Source organism: Taudactylus pleione, unplaced genomic scaffold (genome assembly GCF_031769625.1).
Source record: "Taudactylus pleione unplaced genomic scaffold, aTauple2 ptg000638l, whole genome shotgun sequence".
Lineage (NCBI taxonomy): Eukaryota > Metazoa > Chordata > Amphibia > Anura > Myobatrachidae > Taudactylus > Taudactylus pleione.
Genome location: NW_028285040.1, coordinates 1,543,284 through 1,564,947, shown reverse-complemented (window position 1 = coordinate 1,564,947; position 21,664 = coordinate 1,543,284). Strand labels below are relative to the sequence as shown.

Genomic DNA, 21,664 nt, shown 5'->3' with positions numbered 1-21,664 from the left:
CTTTGATAAAAGCAACAGAGTTGCTAAAGACTCGTCCGGTAATAGTTCAGCCCGCCAATGCTATGGCCGTCGCTTACATCAGCCGCCAGGGCGAGACTCGTAGTCGCATGGCCATGCGCGAAGTATCTCAGATTCTCCGGTGGGAAGAAAAAAAAATAAAAAAATAAATCCTGTAATCCTGTTGGCGGTATTCATCCAGGGTGTGAACCACCGGGAAGCAGATTACCTAAATCGTCAGGATATTCATCCCGGGGAATTGAAACTTAATCCAAACGAGTTCAGCGTGCTGATACGTCGATGGGGGTGGTTTCAGGTGGACCTCATGGAGTCAGGATTGAATCATCAACTCCCACTATACGTGTCAAGAACCTCTAGATCCGCAGGTGGAGGCAGTAGACGCTCTGACAGTTCCATGGATCTACAACTTTGTTTACCTTTTTCCTCCAATTCCACTTCCTTCTAAAAAGGATAAGACACTCGTCAGCCTCTGTCTTTCTCGTGGCTCCGAACTGGCCTCTGAGTAGTTGGTTCTCGGACCTTTGGTCCCTATTGGTAGACGACCCGTCATCCCTTTCTTGGCGCGCAGATCTTCTACAGCAGGGTCCTTTCGTCCACCCCAACTTAGCGCAACTGCGTTTAACGGGGTGGCTCCTGAAACCGATATCTTAGGATGCAGAAGCATCCCAGACTCGGTGATTCCCACCATGCTGCGCGCCAGGAAGCCAGTTTCGGCTGCGCATTATCGCATCTGGCGATCATATATTGCACGGTGTTCCAGTCGGGATCTTCAGTCTACGACTTTTCGGTTGTCCCGGTTTCTGTATTTTCTTCAGAGGGGACTGGATTCTGGCTTTTGCCTTTGAACTTTCAAGGTTCTGCCCTTTCTATTTTCTTTCAACGAAAATTGTCCCTCATTCCTGAGGTGCAGAAGTTCCTTTAGGGGGTCTTGCGTGTGCAGCTTCCTTTTGTTCCTCCGATAGCTCCCTGGTACTTAGACTTAGTGCTTCTGTTTCTTCAGTCGTCCAGGTTCGAACCTTGGAATAGGTTAATATTAAGTACTTGTCATGGAAGACTGTCCTCCTCCTGGCTCTAGCTTTGGCTTGTAGAGTTCGGTATTGGGTGCTCTGTCCTATAAGCCACCTTAGCTTGTGTTTCATGCTGATAAAGCGGAACTCCGGACGGTAGCCGCCTTCCTTCCCAGGGTTGTGTCGGATTTCCATATCAATCAGCCTATTGTGGTACAGTCTTTGGTAGAGGACTCCGGTGATTCTTCTACTTTGGATGTAGTTAGAGCTCTCCGCATCTATGTGCCAGGACAGCATCCCTCCGCAAGTCGGAGTCGTTTTGTCCTCTATGATGCTGTTTGGAGGGGTTGGCCAGTGTCTAAGCAGACGTTTGCATCTTGGATTAGGCTGATTATTGATCAGGCTTATGTTCGTGCTGACTGTCGGCCTTCATCCATTTCGACTCATTCCACATGTTCATGGGTGGCCGGTAGGGGCGCCTCCACGTCACAATTGTGCCGTGCGTCCATTTGGTCTTCAGTTCACACGTGAGTGAAATTTTACAGTTTTAATACGTTTGCTGCTTCGGCATCAAGTTTTGGCCGCCTGGTTCTCCAGAGTCCGCAGAACACTCCCGCCCATGGGGAAAACTTTGGGACGTCCCCAGTGTAAGCACCTCCAGTGTCCCCTAGTGGATGAAAGAGAAAATGGGATTTTGGTGCCTACCGGTAAATCCTTTTCTCTAATTCCACAGGGGACACTGGACGCCCACCTCTGTGCTCTTAGCCGGCCTGCGGTTTGTTTCGTATGTTGTATGCTTTGATTATTGTGTGTTCTCTCCTTTTTACTCCACTTGTTCTCCATCTCCTCTCTGTCTTCATTTTCGAAACTGAGGGCTGATGGGGAGTAGAGGGGAGAAGCTTCACACTTCTAAATTAATGTGCCAGCTCCAGTTATCCACGCCTCTATACCCCAACGTAAGCAACTCCAGTGTCCCCTGTGGAATCAGAGAGAAGGATTTACCGGTAGGTACCAAAATCCCTTTTTCCCTATGCATCCAGGCCCCCTGCTGCTCTTTCGTAGTGTAGAGTTAAGGCCCCCATACACACTGCAATATGCATCCTGCGATGCGAACTGACGGCCGACATATCGGGTGGTCCCCACACACTGAGCGATCGCTTGGCCGACCGCCGAATATGCCGGCACCTCCATCCCCCACCCGCATAGCACTGCCATGGGATCGTATGTCGCATCCCCAGATCAAGTGAACATGCAGCAACTGGCCAATATCATGCCCACACACTGTACGATATAGCAGTGATATCGTACCAATCCGTCAGATCAGCTGCAATAAGCGCACCGTGTATGGGGGCTGTACTCATTCTTCACCTAAAGATTGCACATGACATAATTTGTAAACTTACATGTAACTGCTACTGTACTGATATTCAGCGTTTCGTTAGCGGATGCCCCAAGGGCCCGCACCATTTTTCTGGGACACCCAAAAAAGAGGTTCCTTTATAGATTGCGTGGCAGTATGCTTTCTCAGATAAGCGCTAATACTTCCATATACTCCTAAGATAAGGGTTCACTTATTAATGACTGGATATTGTTAACGCTTGTTTGTAGTTAGAGCTGAAACCTGTGTGTGGCCATTGGCCCTCTTAAGGGGCCTATCCATTAGGCGACCTGAAAAACTGGACATCTAGCGTTCAGTCCTTCAGGTCGCCGGGTGCGGTGCCCGCACTGAACGGCATTCACTGAGCATCATTCAGTGCAGGAGACCGACCTATCTGCGAACATGTGGAACCTGACTATCGTCAGGCTGACGGGCATGTTCCACAGATAGTCGGCAAGGACCCAGCATGCACCCGCGTCGCTGGTCCTTGCCGGCTATCCATTAGAAGTCTTTCTCCTTCATCCACTAGGGCAGGGACAATACCGGCTACCCTGCTTGTCAGGAAGCGGGAGCGCACAGGAAGCCGCCTCTGTTAGCCATAAGCTGGCTTCCCTGCTAATCAGGGAACCAGCTGTACTTCAGAGAGAGAGAGAGAGAGAGACGTGCTGGCTATACTGCTATCGGCGCGCTCTCTGGTGGTCTGTGAGGCCGACATACAGACCCCTCACTGTCTTGAAGTCCTCCAGTGTCCCCTGTGGAATCGGAGAAAGGGATTTATCGGTAAGTAGCAAAATCCTGTTTTCTGAACAATCCGACCAAAATCTCCTGGTTTTGGTCGGATCGTTCAAAAAGTCGTCTAATGGATAGGCCCCTTTATTCAGACCACATACAGTACCTTGGTGTGGGGAAGTATGTCTGCAAATGCAAGCATGTTTTTTTTATTGTTTTTTAAATTGGTATATGTTCCTGTTTGCGTGTAAAATAAAACCTTCTCTATGGCATCAAGGGAATGCTACCCACAGATGTGTTTTGCTGTTATCTAGGTTACTCACCAGAATACAGTATGCACTAAGGATTTTACCTGCTTGTGGCTAAGTACACTGCACATCGCATTCATCCACCAGCTGAAATGTGGGACATCTTATCCCCTGCGTCTGGCATTGCTCGTTAGTGTATTCAGACTAGTGCACGATTCAGTCTAATGGTCACTTATAGTTTGCGCCCTACAATTCCTAAGCGTTGGGTACAGTTTATGGAATTCATTATTTTATGTTAAGTAATGATATTTAAAGTCACATAGGAGCTTAATTAACATTTGAGCATGAAGCAACATACTTAGATAATGATGTTATTTATATAGCACTTTCTCCCAGTAGGACTGTTATTACATATGCATTTTATAAAACATGATGCAAAATAAACTAAAGTATTAATCGACTACAGAAAAGGGCGATTCAATTGTTAGTTCGGAATTTAGCTCCTGGGCTCGTGAGCTAACGGGTGTTGTCTCCGGCTAGTTTCTTCAGCGCAGTATTTGAAAGGTGCTAATCTAGTCTCATTAGAACCGCGTCCATCCTGCAGGGGTGTCAGTTTGGCGATCTGCTCTCGCTGGCTGGGAATAGTGTTTACTTGCCAGTAAAGAGGAGTGCAGTGTTTGTGTGGTCCTCCATAGCAATGGGTTGCCAGTCCTTCTCCTAGTATATTCCTCTAGGCAGAGAGGAGGGATTGGGACCAGTATTGAGTTATATTTTAGTTTTAGATACGGAACAGAGTAGATAAGATTACCTCATTGCAACTACAAGGAATTGTCCACACCTCAGCCAGGTTGGGAAACCTGTAATTTACAGTGTTATGTGACAGGGCAGCTTATTAAGGTACATCTGTCTCTAGGAAGCCTAGTTTAGTTTCCTGGCTGTGGTTTAACCGAAAGCTGAAGACCTTTTATACACCTGGACACAGCTCACAGTGGCTTTTACCCCCGCTGCCTGTCAGCTGGCTCTCTGTATTCTTCCTCTGATAATTTTGCATGATCACAGCCTGGTAACAGATTTTATTCTGCTGTTGACTTGATTTCATTAACAGCTGCTTAGTATTCATCTCTGGTGCGAATTTTGCCAACAGTTACTCTGATTATTTCTCTGTATAATGGGGGCAGTTCAATTACATGTGATGTATGCGCTGGGACAGGACACATATTCTACTTCGCCCGTAAAATGTGTATTTTACACCTCCCCCCCATAGGGGTTTGCAGGAAAATGCACAATGCTAGGCTTCCGTATGTACAGGTGCGCACATTACATTACGCCACGGCATGCAATCTTAAATTGCATGTAATTGATTTGATCCCAGTTTCTGTATCAGTTGGTGAACCTGATCTCCCCTCTCCCTCCCAGCCTTGTAGCATACACATTGTACTCATGCTGTATATAGGGGCCACAAAGCCTGTAGCACTTTGCAAAGCAAATGTTTTAAATGCAGACTAGTACACTACTGGGATACATTTGTTGGGCAAAGGATTACAAACTGTGCTGTAAAAAAAATAAGTAAGTTTTTTATCGCTCAGGTGCCCTCATGCAACTTTTACTGAATACATCTTTTGCGTTGACAGTTGCAGTCGATCATTCACATCTCTCTGCTTCTGGCTCCTTTTTCCCCTATAGAATAATTTTTTTTCAATTCGGCACCTACGCAGCTCTTGCCCCCTCTTCCACCTACATCTCCAACCTCCTTTCCCTTCATGCTCCTTCAGTCCTACGGTTCGACAGTGACCACTGCCTGTCCAAGTTGTTCTCAAGTGTCTCAGACAACTGCTCCCTTCTGACCTACCGCTACCTTGCCCACTCCTTGTCTTCTCACTACCACCAGTCCTAGCTCTCCCGTTTAGAATGTAAGCTCCCACCTGCAGGGCCCTCCCTCCCTATTGTCTCATTCCTCCCCTTAGAGTTCATGTAACCAAGCCTCAATATACATATGCCTGTATTCATGCGTTGATGTTGCTCTGTAATTTTGTTATGGTCTACCTTGTTTGTATCATTGATCTTTGTGGCACTGAGCTAGAAACTACTGAGATTTCATCCAACACAAATTCTTCTTTTTCTACTTCAGGGTCCATAGGGGGTCCACAGGGTTGACCTTGGGGGTATAGCTGGATCTGGATCCACGGGCACCACGCAGTTAAAGCTTTGCTGCTCCCAGGATGCACTTGGGTCCGTCCTCCTCTATACCCCGCCCCCGGCCACAGGCACCTCAGTTTTTAGTTGGTGCCCGGCCGGAGTCGGGTCACCCTGTCGCAGTGGGGCTGCAGGAGCAGCCCCTAAGCTTTATTTTAAAAGAGAAATTTTTTATTTTTTTCTACTTTTTTTACACTTTTAGAGCGGCAGCATTAGACTGTCCTTTAGGACGTCCATGCTGCCGCTCCTTCTCCCCGCTGGCGCCGCGACGCCAGTACAGCTCTGGGGATCGCGGCGGGACCCCTGAGCCTGTACTAGCAGGGCTCTGGGGACTCCCTTGACTGCTGCCGGACGCGACGGGGATCAGGTAAGCCGCGGGTCGCCGCGTGCGGCGGCCCGCGGATACTTTTTATGCAGTCACAAGCCTCCGGTCTCTGGGGACAGACCGGAGGCGCTAGCGGCGGCGGCGGGCTCCCCCTCAATTGAGGAATACCCCGCGTGTCCGCTAGACCACCAGGGTAACAGGCTGGTAGCGGGACCGGCAACCCGGGGGTTAATTGCTAGCCAGGGGAGGCAGCCTTCCCTGTCTAGCGGCTCCTCCCCTCAGCTCAGCGCGCCTTTCAACAAGCAGTCTGGCGTCGCTGAGCTGCTCTTATCTTACGGCCACTCCTCCTCTGAGGTCTCCGGCGGCCATCTTTACTGGCAGGCATCGCAGACTCCCAGGCGGTATCAAGTGGACCGGTCCCCCTGTGTACCTCTCCCCTGCTAAAGGACAGTGTACACAGCGCTATAGCCCTCCCAGACACTGAATCTGGGCGGTTGATTGTATCGGAAGGTGCAGTGAGTACTAACTTTTCTGCATTGTATGTGACTATTGCTAGTGCTGCCTGTCTGTGACTTATTCTCCTTGCTGTCAGCTTATAACTATCCCTTTCCTTCTCCTACGGCCCGGCAGGTGTGAGGGGGAAGGGCGTTTTCTGAGACCCTCACTTATATAAAACACGTATTTGTGGGGTCAGTCACATACTGTTGTGTGCTACACAGTACCATATCTGGGCTGTTTGTGTTGCATACTGGTGAGTGCGGGTGTTAAAGCCGTAATTCCTCTGGTGATACGTATTTTGAGGAGACTGAGCGCTCTGTGGCTTCTGTGCTATTTTCCTGCAGATGCTGTGCTGCTGGAGTTGATGGGGAGGACTTATCTCAGGATGGTCTGTGCGGGCGGTGCCAGCTGGTACCGGGCCCCCTCCAGCCCCCCTGTATCACAGGACCCTCCTTGGGCGATGTTTTCACAGGTGCTGGCGTCTATTGCGGACCGGTTATCAGTCCCATCAGCGGTCCCTTCTAGGGCGTTGCCGCAGCCCACCATCCCCCATTCCCCGGGTGTTCCACAAATGTTGCGGTCTCCCCCCGGGGCCCAGACTGTGGGTCCTTACTCGGGACTGCCTGTGTATGTGCAGTCTTCCCCAGGGACGCGTCAGTCTGTAGTGCCTTTGCAGAGTTTTGCTCCGACGGCTCCTCCGCCTTGGGTGGATGTTCTCTCCAGCTCCGTACAGAGTCCGGCGGCTTCATCCTCGGCGTTTCAGTCCATGTTGCAAGGTGATGTGCCCCCAAGGGCATCTAAACGTCCGGTTGTGAGTTCACTAGCTGCGCAGTTGTCGGACTCGGAAGTGTCCTCAGATGATGGAGAAATCCATGAGGACTCTGACTCTGATGCCATGGGGCAGGAGGTGGAAGCTAAGTCCTCCATTAATGTTCCAGCCTTAGTTAGGGCGGTGCGGGCTATCCTACATGTTGAGGATGATGCGCCGGCTCCTAGGTCGAAGTTACCTAATTTTAAAAAGGCCAAGGTGACTTCAACTGTGTTCCCCCTGTCTGATCAATTATCGGATCATATGGCGGCGGCCTGGCAATCACCCAGTAAGAGGTTCCATCCACAGAAGAGGTTGGCGGCGAACTATCCTTTTCCTGAAGCTCATTGCAGGAAATGGGAGACTCCGCCGGTGGTGGATTCCCACGTTACCCGCTTGATCAAAAGCGCGACGCTGCTATTGCCGTCTATCTCCTCTTTGAAGGATCCCACGGACAGGAAGGTGGAGACTTGTTTAAAGTCCATTTATTCTCTTTCCGGGGCGGTGGCTCGCCCGTCCATGGCTATCTCCTGGGTGGCTAAAGCCATTGAGGCATGGGCCAATGCCTTGGAGGATACCTTTCCTGATGAGGCTCCGGATATCCAGAGAGCGTTAGTGGGACAGATGCGGGATGCAGCTTCCTATATTGGGGAAGCGTCTTTGGATGCCAGCCTGCTCACTTCTAGGGTGTCAGCTGCACTGGTGTCTGCTCGACGCTCCCTGTGACTGAGGTCCTGGAGGGCTGATGCAGATTCAAAAAAAGGTCTGGAGGCCTTGCCTTTTAATGGTGATTTACTATTTGGTCCGGATTTGGACAAAATAGTGGATACTTTGGCTAAGTCCAAGTCGGCTTTCCTCCCTTCGGCCTCTGCGCCGGCTAAAGTGAGGAGCTCTGCCTTTCGGTCCTTTCGGGTTCAGGGTAAGGCCAAGGGCCAGTCCTTCCCGAGACAATCGGTGACCAAGGCCACACCCAAGCCCAAGAAGCAAGCATGGAGTGCTCGGCGCCCTTCTTCCAAGCAGGAGGATAAGCCTGCTGCCTGATGGGACGGGCCTCTCTCTGGGGGACCCCAGAGTGGGAGGCCGACTTCTCCAATTCGCCCAGTGTTGGCACAATACCACCACGGATGCCTGGGTTCGAGAAGTAGTCTCTCAGGGGTACGCCCTGTCTTTTCGGTTCAGACCGCCCCACCAGTTTTTCTGTACGAGTCCTTCTCTGGACAAGACCAAAGCTGCTCAGATTCAGGTAGCTATAGAATCCTTGCTACAAGCAGGGGTCATTGTTCCCGTTCCGCAGTCTCAGCGCGGGACGGGGTACTATTCTACTCCTGTTTCTGGTACAGAAACCCAATGGTTCTCATCGCCCTATCCTGAATTTGAAGTCTCTGAACAGATACCTCAGAGTTCCCAGGTTCAGTATGGAAACGTTACGTTCCATCATTCTGGCGATGGAACCCGGGGATTATATGGTCTCCCTCGATATCCAGGACACCTATCTCCATGTGCCCATAGCACCGGCACATCAGCGGTATCTGAGGTTTGCTATCCTGAACCATCACTACCAATTTCGGGCGTTGCCTTTCGGCCTTTCCACGGCTCCGAGGGTGTTCACCAAGGTGATGGCAGTTATGGCTGCCCACCTTCGGGGTCAGGGTCTACATCTGTTGCCGTACCTGGACGATCTTCTGCTGCTGGCGAGCTCCCCGGAGGTGCTTCTTCGACATCTCCACCTGACCATTGCTTGTCTTCAAGCACACGGGTGGTTGATAAACTGGAAGAAGTCCTCCCTGATTCCATCACAGCGGATGGTTCATTTGGGAGCCCTGCTGGATTCTCGTCAGCAACGGATTTTCCTGACTCCGGAGAAGGTCTCCTCCCTGCAGCTGCGGATACACAGTTGCCTGATCAGTTGCCGCCTGTCGGTCCATTCAGCTATGGGGTCCATGGTGTCGACATTCGACATGGTGGAATTTGCCCAGTTCCATTCCCGGCCCCTGCAGGGGCTGATTCTATCGGAATGGAACGGGTTACCTCACCGGATCCGCTCTCAGATGCTGGTGTTGTCCCCGGAGGTTCGGCAGTCTTTGGCTTGGTGGCTTCAGACTGTGCATCTGGTCGAGGGGCGCCCCTTTTGGATCCCGGACTGGGTCCTGCTCACGACGGATGCCAGTCTCCGGGGTTGGGGGGCAGTGACCGGCTCATTATCGCTTCAGGGTCGTTGGTCCGCGGAAGCACTTCTCCCCATCAACATCCTGGAACTGCGGGCTGTGTACAGGGCCCTGCAGTCGTCCGGCCCCGCTCTTCACGGAAGGGCAGTTCAGGTGCAGTCCGACAACGCCACCACGGTGGCGTACATAAACCACCAAGGGGGAACTCGCAGTCGGGCAGCAATGTCGGAGGTGTCTCGCATTCTTGCTTGGGCGGAGTGTCACGTTCCAGCGATCTCGGCAGTCTTCATTCCCGGAGTCCTCAATTGGGAGGCGGACTTCCTCAGCCATCACGACGTGCATCCCGGGGAATGGTCGCTTCACCCAGAGGTGTTTCAGCTACTCGTGGACAGGTGGGGACTGCCGGAGCTGGACTTGATGGCCGCCTGTCACAATCACAAGTTGCCCGTTTACGGGTCAAGGACAAGAGACGCAGGCGCCTGTCTGGTAGATGCTCTGTCGGTGAAATGGACGTTTCACCTGGCGTATCTGTTTCCTCCGATATCCCTGCTTCCTCGGGTTCTGCGGAAATTCAAGCAGGACGGCGGCACGCTCGTGCTGGTAGCTCCGGCGTGGCCCAGACGTCCTTGGTACTCCGATCTGAGGTGCCTCTCCATCGACGCTCCGTACCTTCTTCCTCAGCGTCGGGACCTGTTGTCTCAAGGGCCCTGCCTTTACCCGGATCTGGGTCGGCTGTCTTTGATAGCGTGGCTCTTGAGACAACCGTCTTGAGGTCTAGGGGTTTCTCCAGTTCGGTCATTGGTACCATGCTTAGGGCACGCAAGCCTGCTTCCGCACGGATTTACCACAGGGTGTGGCGCACTTATTTTCAGTGGTGTGAATCCAGAAACTATGATCCGCAGGTGTTCCGGGTTTCCTGAATCTTGGAGTTTCTTCAATCTGGTTTGGACCTCGGCTTACGCCTGGCCTCTCTGAAGGTTCATGTGTCTGCTTTGTCCGTGTGGTTTCAGTGACGGATTGCTACACTGCCAGACGTTCACACCTTTTTCCAAGGTGTTCTCAGGATCCAGCCTCCCTTCGTGCCTCCGGTGGCTCCGTGGGACTTGGCGGTGGTACTGCGAGTCTTGCAGGGTCCTCCTTTTGAGCCGCTTGAGTCGGTGGAGCTCAAGTGGCTGATGTTTAAGACCATTTTTCTCCTGGCAATTGCCTCTGCCAGGAGGGATTCAGAATTGGGGGAGCTTTCCTGTCGCCCCACTTTTCTGATTTTTCACCAGGACAGGGTGGTGCTCCGCACTCGTCCTGAGTTTTTGCCCAAAGTGGTCTCTAAGTTCCACATTAATCAGGAACTTGTTGTGCCAGCTTTTCAGTCACCTGATCTTTCCGCTGGTGAGGCTTCCTTAGATGTAGTCCGGGCACTTAGAATCTACGTGGACCGGACTGCTTCGGTTAGGAAGTCGGATTCTTTGTTTGTCCTCTTCGGTTTTCACAAGATTGGTTGGCCTGCCAACAAGCAAACGTTAGCCCGTTGGGTTCGTTCAGTTATTTGTGAGGCTTATGCACAGGAGGGTTTACCTGTGCCAGCCTCTGTTAAGGCTCATTCCACTCGTTCTGTGGGTCCCTCTTGGGCTGCTAGACGTGGCGCCTCCGCTGTTCAGCTGTGTAAGGCGGCTACTTGGTCTTCAATTCAGACGTTTTTGAGGTTTTATGCGTTTCACACCTTCGCCTCTCAGGATGCATCCTTTGGGCGCCGGGTACTCCTTTCAGCACAGGAGCGTCCTCGCCCTTAGTTGAACTGCTTTGGTCCATCCCCAAGGTCAACCCTGTGGACCCCCTATGGACCCTGAAGTAGAAAACAAGAGATATGGTAAGAACTTGCCTTTGTTATCTCTGTTTCTACGAAGTCCATAGGGTCCACAGGGCGCCCGCCCTGACGCACCTGGCTTCCAATGGGCTGTGTGGCTGGTCACCGGTTTTCCGTCTCCCATTTCTGTGAGTATGGTTTCTTGTGTGTTCCAGTCTTCCTTCTCTCTGTTTAGTCTCCTCCTCCGGCCTTAGCTGCTTACCAACTGAGGTGTCTGTGGCCGGGGGCGGGGTATAGAGGAGGACGGACCCAAGTGCATCCTGGGAGCAGCAAAGCTTTAACTGCGTGGTGCCCGTGGATCCAGATCCAGCTATACCCCCAAGGTCAACCCTGTGGACCCTATGGACTTCGTAGAAACAGAGATAACAAAGGTAAGTTCTTACCATATCTCTTGTTATTGGCGGCAATGTAACCTCAGCAGAAAGCGTACAAGCGGGTCTAGTGATTGCCTTATTAGGGTCATGCATGGCACTTAATTAGAGGGTGCCTTAAAGAAAGTATAAACAGTTCACGAAAATGTGACCAGTATCACGGAGATTAGTTGATTAGCACATCTACATAAAACTTGATTGTTTATTATATTAGTGGTTTCGCTAGGCTGTTTTACCAGGGCGCTGCGCCATGCCCATTTTGCAGTCAGGACAATGCGACTAACACCCATCCGGAGCGCCATTCTGATTGGATAATGTATCAGCTCCTTACCACTCTGCATAAGTCCTGATCCGATGAGGAGGGATTGGAGGTGGTCTGTGCCACCCACCTCCTGTACAGTTAGCAAGAACCAAAGACCGCACACCCACACTGCCCTGCACCCATCTCCGTCCTCTGACTTGCTGACGGGGCTTAGAGACAGCGGCCTAGAAGCAGGTCTAAAGTTGTGTGGTTTTAGAATCTCTTCTGGCGGTCTGGTAATGTGAATTGGTGGATATAGGAAGCAGATGTGTGCAAACACAATGTCGGGTTTGTTGCACAAGGTTGTAGAGACAGATTATACAATGCCTGGAGGTATGCACTAATCAGTATGTCCTGTGACTTGAGGAACGCAATGGGGCACTTCTATAGGGCACAGTAGGAATTAAAGGCATGCATGTAAGGCACAGCGGGTCGTTTGTCGTATCTTCAGATCTTACCTACAGCAGGTAAGATCAATCTCGTACACTCAATCTCGGCAATCTCGTACACGACGTACTGGAAATTATTAAGGACGCACAATAGGTCATTGGTCAGATTGGACATTTAAACACCACATCGTGTCCTTGAGTGGCGGGGAGAGTTCATGGAAACGACATAGCATTGTTTGCGAGTCGTTTAGTGTGCGGCCAGCTATAGTTTTGCTTTGAGTAGAGTGAAATGCGTCAGTCATGAAGAGTTTAAACCATTCTGTCTTTATTCCATACAACATGGCCATCACTCTCCTGCCTCAGTGACTTTTTTTTTAATTTTTGGTTTCTTAAACCAGTCTTCATTAATCACATAGCTCACAACTGCGCAATTTTTAGAGATCTACCCAGAATTCCTGAGTGTATCAATTGCTGGCTATTTTTAGTTGGTCTATAAATGTTCTGTAATCCATACAGACGGAAACTGTTCTTCATAGATAACCGTCATTTACATGAATGGCAGAAGCTGTGTGCCCAATCCCTATTGGCCACAAATCTGGAGAAATTATTCAAATGTTATTACTAACAAGCATTACCCTGCTAGAGTGTTTCCTTTTTAAAATTTAGCATGGACATTGTGAAAATCTGTCCACTGTAAATTAGAGATTTAAATTTTTTTTTTTTTTTTTTTAAAGGAACCATTAAAATTGTATTTTATTTATTAGGCATAGTCTATAATATCCTACATGGTCCCATTTTCATATATAATTTAGTTTTGTTTGGACACCCTTGGATCCGACACATGTTCGCTCTACTTAGTTCAACTAATTATTTTTGCACTGGCCTTTTCAGTTCTACAACAAGTGGTGGAAACGTTAGGGGAGAGCCGTGTGCCGAGTGAAATAGGACAAGGTATAATAATAATGTTTATCGGTTTGATACAACAGCACTTCTTGTAGTAATGAGCCATCTGGCACAGCTAATTAGTATCATGTGACTTCCACCTTAATGAAGATTTTGTTATTCCAGTCTTTGTAAAGCTTCACTTGCCCCATATGTTTTGGTAGTGCAGTTTCATTTGGGCTGTGTTGCCATCTAGTCTTCCACATGTTAGACTGACGCAGGTCGTCTTTTCCAGGTGCTATGTCTGATGGGGTGTCAGGATTTTTGGCTATTGTACAGTAGTGTTTTGTTGTGCATATTTGAAGATTGTTTTTTGTTTTACATTAATTAAACCTTACTACTGGGGGCACTATCACAGGGGGCGTACTACTGGGGGCACTATCACAGGGAGCGTACTACTGGGGGCACTATCACAGGGGACGTACTACTGGGGGCACTATCACAGGGGACGTACTACTGGGGGCACTATCACAGGGAGCGTACTACTGGGGGCACTATCACAGGGGACGTACTACTGGGGGCACTATCACAGGGGACGCACTACTGGGGGCACTATCACAGGGGACGTACTACTGGGGGCTCTATCACAGGGGACGTACTACTGGGGGCTCTATCACAGGGGGCGTTCTACTGGGGGCTCTATCACAGGGGGCGTTCTACTGGGGGCTCTATCACAGGGGGCGTTCTACTGGGGGCACTATCACAGGGGGCGTTCTACTGGGGGCACTATCACAGGGGGCGTTCTACTGGGGGCACTATCACAGGGGGCGTTCTACTGGGGGCACTATCACAGGGGGCGTTCTACTGGGGGCACTATCACAGGGGGCGTTCTACTGGGGGCACTATCACAGGGGGCGTTCTACTGGGGGCACTATCACAGGGGCTGGTATGGGCATGTTGCAGAATCTGATGACCATTAAAGAGGCATGTGTGTGTGATTTGATGGCATGTGAGAAGGTTGAGGGGCACTGAAAGGACATGTGTGGTGGTCTATACAAGCTTCATATATTTTGGTAATGGACGATGGTCTGGCTCCTAAACTTTTAAGATGGCTCCTAGATTTTTAAAAAATTTGTCGAGCCCGATCTAGCATACATTTCTATGGTTCTGCCCTGTATTTGTTTTCTTAGGTGACGTACTGTAGGTTATCAGGGTATTTTGGGGTGGTTTTTTTTTTTTTTTCTCCTTTTTGCAGGTTTATAGAAATCTTTATAAAAATGATTCACCTAGGTTAGGGTTGAGATATATGAAACTAAAGGGGCGTTTCAATTCAGCACGTTTTGACTAGCGCCAGGAAGTTTGTCCCGAAGCTATATAATTCAGCGCAATTTTTAGTCTGACTATTTCAACTTAAGTTGGAGAAGGCTGGTTCTCGCGACTTAACCTGGGTGTTAAGTCGCGAGAACCGGCATTCAACAACAAAAGTTCCGACCGCGAGGCTATTAGCACCACGCTAACCCGACAAACAGCCTCGCTGCCGGCACTTTAGGGGGATTTCTCCTCGCTTCCTCAGGAGGGTGTGAGAACATATAATTTAGTCGACCTAACCGCGTGCTAAATTGATTAGCTTCGGGACCAACTTCCCGGCACTATTCAACTACTGCTTTATTGAATTGTCCCCTAAGAGACAAGTTCGTGGCATGTTTTTTGTGGTTCTGTGGTTGCTATATGGAAGCGCAGTTCTTTTAAATTTTCTTATATATTTGCTCTTCTTTCTTTGTTCCCCAGCTCACGTTAAACGGCACCCCTTTCTCAGATGGACCGCTCGGTTCTGATTTTACCGGAGTCCCACAGGTAAGGACTTGCATGTAATGTGTACTCTGTAATGCATGTATGTGTTTAAGCGATAAGATAATGACATAGCTCATTTAAAGGTGAACACACAATCAGAAGTTTTGTAAATATTCCTGACATGCAATAAAAACAGCATAAATGATGGAAATTGGGAAACTGAATAAGATACGGCAACCTATTGTAATTAAAGCAGGCATTTGTTACCCAGTATGCTAAGAGTGTGATATCACTGGCGGTGGGTGGTGCATTGTGTGTTAATGTTTGAAATAAAGTCTTTGTTTTTATGGCAACCGTTAACCACTGGAATGGCTGAGAAGTGTTACGCAGCATATAAGGAAACTTTCACTTTATTCTAAATACTACTTTCCCGCTGCAATATTCCTACTTTTGGAGTCCTTCGCCATTAGCTGTATTTAGCAGGGTCCTGCTGCTTTTTTTGTCACTCTTCAGCACTCTCTCTAGTAGTTGAGATCCAACATGACTGACTGACAACAGAATCCAGTTGGATTATTTAGTTTTAAATGATATCAGTCATTTTGCGGTTAAAATGTACTTTTCTATTGGAGCTCTTTATATGTGTTTACACTACATGCCAAATCCTACTCTTCTAGTCTGCAGCTCTTGGACACTATGACCTTACATTTTCACGCCAAAAACAAACAAAAACCTTTTGATTTACATTTCTATTATTTACTAAATGATCAGTTTAGTTTTCTCTGTTTTTGTTTAAAGAGCAGGTAAACTCATTCACCTGAGTAATATAATATAAAATTTAGTGGTTGTACGTAATTTTTAAACTCATCATTTGCTAGGGTACTATTGTCCTAATCCATGCTACCTCTCCCCTCCTTCCACCTCTTATCCCTGCCATCTCTCTCCCCTCCCCCCCTTATCCCTGCCATCTCTCTCCCCTCCCCCCTTATCCCTGCCATCTCTCTCCCCTCCCCCCCTTATCCCTGCCATCTCTCTCCCCTCCCCCCCTTATCCCTGCCGCCTCTCTCCCCCCCCCTTATCCCTGCCGCCTCTCTCCCCTCCCCCCTTATCCCTGCCGCGCCTCTCCCCTCCCCCCCTTATCCCTGCCGCCTCTCTCCCCTCCCCCCCTTATCCCTGCCGCCTCTCTCCCCTCCCCCCCCCTTATCCCTGCCGCCTCTCTCCCCTCCCCCCCCCTTATCCCTGCCGCCTCTCTCCCCTCCCCCCCCCTTATCCCTGCCGCCTCTCTCCCCTCCCCCCCCCCTTATCCCTGCCGCCTCTCTCCCCTCCCCCCCCCTTATCCCTGCCGCCTCTCTCCCCTCCCCCCCCCTTATCCCTGCCGCCTCTCTCCCCTCCCCCCCAGAACCAGACCTATTCGGACCCATGGATTAGCAAATTACTCTCCGTAGGGTACAGGATAGATTTCGAAGTTTCACTTCCAATTCAGTTCTTCACTACGGGTCTGCCGGTGTTGGTAAACAAGGCCAAAGTTCTGCAAGAGGCAATTTAGTCTTTGCTGCAATCAGCAGTTCTGGTTCTGGTACATCAACGTGGTCTTAGGATTTTACTCAAACTTTTGTGGTACCCAAGCCGGATAAGTCTGTCAGGCCAATCCTGAACCTCAAGTCTTTAAACCAGTATCTGATGTTTTCTACATCAGGGTCCATAGGGTATCCACAGGATACCTTGGGGTATAGGTGATGACGTCAGGCATCGGGCACCATAGAGTAAAGTTTTCAGCCTCCCAGGATGCACTAGGGTCCCCCTCCTATACCCCGTCCCCGAGCCAAGGCATCCCAGTTTCGTTGGTGCCCGGCTCGGAGTCGGATGCACCTGTTTAGAGGGGGGCTAAGAATAGCCCCTGAAGTTTCTTCGCAAGCAGCTGTGGCTGCTCACCTGGAAGTACAGCATGGACAGTCAGTGCTGACATCCATGCTGTCTTCCCTACACCCCCGCCGGTACTGATCCGGGGATGCTGGTAAGCATCTGGGGTCACAGCTAGCAGTGACCCCAGATATTTGGGACCATGGCCGGATTCAAGGGGGCAGCAGGTAAGCAGCGGGGTCCTGCGGTGGGTCCGTGCTGAGTACATGGTCCAGAGTCCCCAGGCAGGAGGCTCCCTGGGGACTGGCTGCAGCGTGGAGCCAGGTAACTAACCTGCGCTTCCACTACCCCCCTGGGACAGCGGACCGCAGCTGAGCGGTAGCGCTGCGGCGTCCCAGGGGTTAATTGCATGCCAGGGGAGTGCGCCTTCCCTGTACACAGCCGGCGCCTCCCCTGCTGCACACAGCCCTCTCTGCATCTGCTGACTAGCCCTGTGGCAGCGCTCCTCCACCAGGCCGGCCTCCTCTCTACTCCTCGGTGGCCATCTTTTGCTGGAAGCATGGTGAGCGCTGCTGGACGCTGATTATCGGTGGCATCGCGGTCTGGGTCCCCCGGCATACCTCTCCTCCGTTGGTTACAGGTCTGTGTATGCAGCTCTGTGTCCTACCAGGCTCTGTCTGCGTAGTTGAGGATCAGCGCTGATAGTGCAGGAATTGATTTCTTTGCATAGTATGTGACTGCTGCTAGCGTCTGCTGCCTGTACTTTCACTTTCTGCTGTCAGCCTTTTCACTGTCCCTGCTCTTCTGCTAAAGCCCTTGCGGTGCGGTGATTGCAGGGTGGTTCTCACACTATACTAACAAGTATCAGTGAGAGGGGTCACATACTTGCCCTCATGTCTGAGAGTGATTTTCCTCTCCAGCTTATTTGTACTACATGCAAGGTACCAATAGCGGAGGGGGAGGGTAACGCGGAGGGGCTATGCCGACAGTGTTTATTGGTGCGGCCAATTACTGTCACGGCTCCGGTACAGGAGCCGCCCTGGGCTTGTTTCGCCAAAGCGCTTACAACCCTGGTGGGCCAGTTAGCTCCGCAGCCTGCGTTCCCACTGATGGGATTGTCCCAGCAGTCAGTGGTGTCGTCACCCATGCAGGGTTTCCCGAGACAATTGATGGTACCCCACAGTCTCCCTATTTCCCCTCCTCAGGTCTCTCAGGAGCCTGCGTGGGTTAATTCACTGACAAGTTCTGTACAGCATTTGTCGGACGTGTTACAAGGGGAGTCTGTGTTGAGGCCACATAAGCGGCCGGTGGCGTCTCTGTCTGCTCCTTATGAGGATGAAGACGTGGCGTCCGATGATGGGGAGATTCTGGATCTTTCTGACCAAGAACCTCTCCTTTCTAAAGAATCGGACGCTAAGGTTTATATTCCTGGACTTATTCGGGCAGTCCGCACGGCTTTAGTGATTGAGGATGATGATCCTCCAGTTTCCAAGTCAAAATATGCCTTTCTCTTTCATCCACTAGGGGACACTGGAGGTTGCTTAAGCTGGGGTATAGAGGCGTGGATAATTGGAGCTGGCACTTTAAATAATTTAGAATTGTGAAGCTCCTCCCCCTCTATGCCCCATCAGCCCTCCAGTTTAGAAAATGTGCCTCATGGAGCTGGTCACAGTTAGCTGTGCTCCAGCAATACATTGAATTTTATTTAGGTTTATTTTTTTTCTACACACTGTTGCACGTCGACAGGAGCTTAAGCCAGCTGAGAAACAGGTGGCATCACGGTCTTCCGTCCCACCTGGGGGTCTCCTGCGGTGGGAGCCCAATTGCAAAAAAAAAAAAAGTATGGAACCAGACCCCTTCAGAACCGTGGATTCGCAGTCTCATTTCCCTGGGGTACCGAATAGTCTTCGAAGTCCCCCCTCCACTTCGGTTCTTCACTACAAGTCTGGTCCTTTCGTCCACCCCATCTTAGCGCAACTGCGTTAACGTTAACGAGGTGGTTCTTGAAATAGATATGTTAAGATGCAGGGGCATCCCAGACTTGGTTATTCCCACCATGCAGCGCCCCGGAAGCCTGTTTCGGCTGCGTATTATCATAGCATATGGTTTTCTTATATCTCTAGGTGTTCCAGTCTGGGTCTTCAGTCTAGGACTGTTACGTTGTCCCGGTTTTTGTTTTTTCTTCAGACGGGACTGGATTCTGGCCTCTTTCAACGGAATTGTCCCTCATTCCTGAGGTGCAGACGTTCCTTCAGGTGGGTCTTGCGTGTACAGTCTCCTTTTTTGTACCTCCGATCGCTCCCTGGGACTTAAAAACTTAGTGCTTCTGTTTCTTCAGTAGCCCATGTTTGAACCTTTGGAAGAGGTTGATATTAAGTACTTGTCTTGGAGGACGGTCATCCTCCTGACTCTAGCCTCGGCTCGTAGAGTTTCTGTACTAGGTGCTTTGTCCTAGAAGCCATCTTACTTTGGGTTTTCATGCTGTTTGAGCGGAACTCAGGGCGGTAGCAGTCTTCCTTCCCAAGGTCGTGTCTCTTTTCCATATCAATCAGCCTATTGCGGTACCGTCATTGGTGGAGGACTCTGGTGATTCTTCCACCTTGGAAGTGGTTAGGGCTGTCCGCATCTATGTTGCCAGGACAGCGTCCCTCCGCAAGTCGGAGTCAATTTTTTCCTCTATGATGTTGGTCGGAGGGGTTGGCCAGCGTCTAAGCAGACTCTGGCACGTTCGATTTAGGTTGCCTATTCATCACACTTATGTTAGTGCTGACTGTAGGCCTCTTTCGTCCTTTTCGGCTCATTCCAAATGTTCTGTGGGTGCGGCCGGTAAGGGCGCCTCTACGTCATATTTGTGCCGTGTGGCCTCTTGGTTTTTCGGTTAACACGTTTGTAAAATTTTGCAAATTTGATACGTTGCTGCTTCAGCATCACATTTTGGCCTGCTTGTTCTTCAGGTTCCGCAGAGTGCTCCCGCCCGTGGAGGAAAACTTTGGGACGCCCCCAGTGTAAGCAACCTCCAGTGTCCCCTAGTGGATGAAAGAGAAAATGGGATTTTGGTACCTACCGGTAAATCCTTTTCTCTGATTCCACAGGGGACACTGGACGCCCACCTCTGCGCTCTTAGCCTGCCTGTTCGGATTGTTTCGTATGATTTGGTTATTGTGTGTTCTTCTCTCCTTTTTACTCCGCTTGTTCTCCATCTCCTCTCGGTCTTCATTTTCTAAACTGGAGGGCTGATGGGGCATAGAGGGGGAGGAGCTTCACAATTCTAAATTATTTAAAGTGCCAGCTCCAATTATCCACGCCTCTATACCCCAGCGTAAGCAACCTCCAGTGTCCCCTGTGGAATCAGAGAAAAGGATTTACCGGTAGGTACCAAAATCCCATTTTTTTTTTAAGAATATTAAGGGTGACGCCACAGTGTTTCCTCTTTCGGGTCAGTTAGAGGAGGCATGGAAACACCCTGGAAAACGGTATCAGCCTCAGAGACGCTTGGCGGTGGCTTATCCGTTTGCGGACAAATATTTTTCTAAGTGGGAATCCCCTCCACAGGTGGATTCTCATGTGACACGCCTAGTCCGAAGTGCCACATTGCCCATGCCCTCCATGTCCTCCTTGAAGGATACTACGGACCGTAAGGTGGAGATCTGCCTAAAGTCCGTTTATTCCCTTGCGGGGGGGGGGGCAGCCAGGCCGGCTATGGCCATTTGTTGGGTAGCCAGAGCTATGGAGGGCTGGGCTGATAGTTTGGAGGCGTCTTTGGATTCCGACTGTTGGCTGAACAGACCGAATTGATAGGCAATCTCCGGGATTCGGCCACTTATATCAATGAAGCGGCCTTGGATATCAGTACCCTGACTTCTCGGATTTCTTCGGCAGCTGTAGCTGCTCGTCGCACCTTATGGTTGCGATATTGGAAGGCGGATGCTGATTCCAAGAAGGGCTTGGAAGCTTTGCCTTTTAATGGAGAAGTCCTATTTGGTCCGGATCTGGACAAAATCGCAGCCACGCTGGCGGCAGCCAAATCGGCATGTCTCCCGTCTGCTGCGGTTCCTTCCAGTTCAGGTACGTCGTCCTTTTGGCCTTACAGGGCCCAGGGTAGGCCTAATGCAGTCTTTTCCCCGACAGGCTGGCCCCAAAAAATCGGCCAAGCCCCGGAAACAGGCCTGGAGTACCAGACGTCCGGCCCCTAAGCCAGATGACAAGCCTGCGGCCTGACGTTCCTGGCCTCCCTTTGGGGGATCCCAAAGTGGGAGGCCGCCTGCTGCAGTTCGCCCAGTGTTGGTCGGTTACCACGACAGACACTTGGGTTCACGAGGTGGTTTCTCACGGGTATGCCCTCTCCTTCCGGCACAGGCCCCCGTCCTGATTCTTCACCATGGGTCTTCCATCAGACCGGAACAAAGCAATGGAACTGTGGAAGGTTTTGCACACTATGCTCAAGGCTGGAGTTATAGTGCCTGTTCCATTCTCCCCGAGGGGCCAGGGTTTCTATTCCAATCTGTTTTTGGTCCGATCCTCAACCTCAAAGCACTCAACAAGTCCTTGCGGGTGCTGAGGTTTCGGATGGAGACCCTACGGTCCATCATTCTGGCGCTGGAACCTGGGGATTACATGGTGTCATTGGACATACAGGACGCTTACCTGCATGTCCCTATTCTTTTACGCCATCAACAGTTCCTCAGGTTTGCAATCCGCAACGATCACTTCCAGTTCCGGGCGTTACCTTTTGGGCTGGCGACAGCACCACGTGTGTTCACCAAGGTTCTGGTGGTCATGGCGGCTTCCCTGGACAACCTTCTGTTGGTAGCAGGATCTCCAGAGCTCCTTCTACGCCACTTGG

At 50.5% G+C, this 21,664-nt stretch overlaps 1 protein-coding gene across 2 annotated transcripts in view; it reads left to right on the top strand.

The window, feature by feature from the left end:
• Positions 1-21,664, top strand: part of FAM193A (family with sequence similarity 193 member A) — a 104,300-nt gene that overhangs the window by 22,238 nt on the left and 60,398 nt on the right. For both annotated transcript variants that reach the window (XM_088454978.1, XM_088454977.1), the window contains exon 2: positions 14,962-15,027. In XM_088454978.1, coding sequence (XP_088311104.1) covers positions 14,962-15,027 — 66 coding nt within the window. The remainder of the gene's footprint in view (positions 1-14,961; positions 15,028-21,664) is intronic.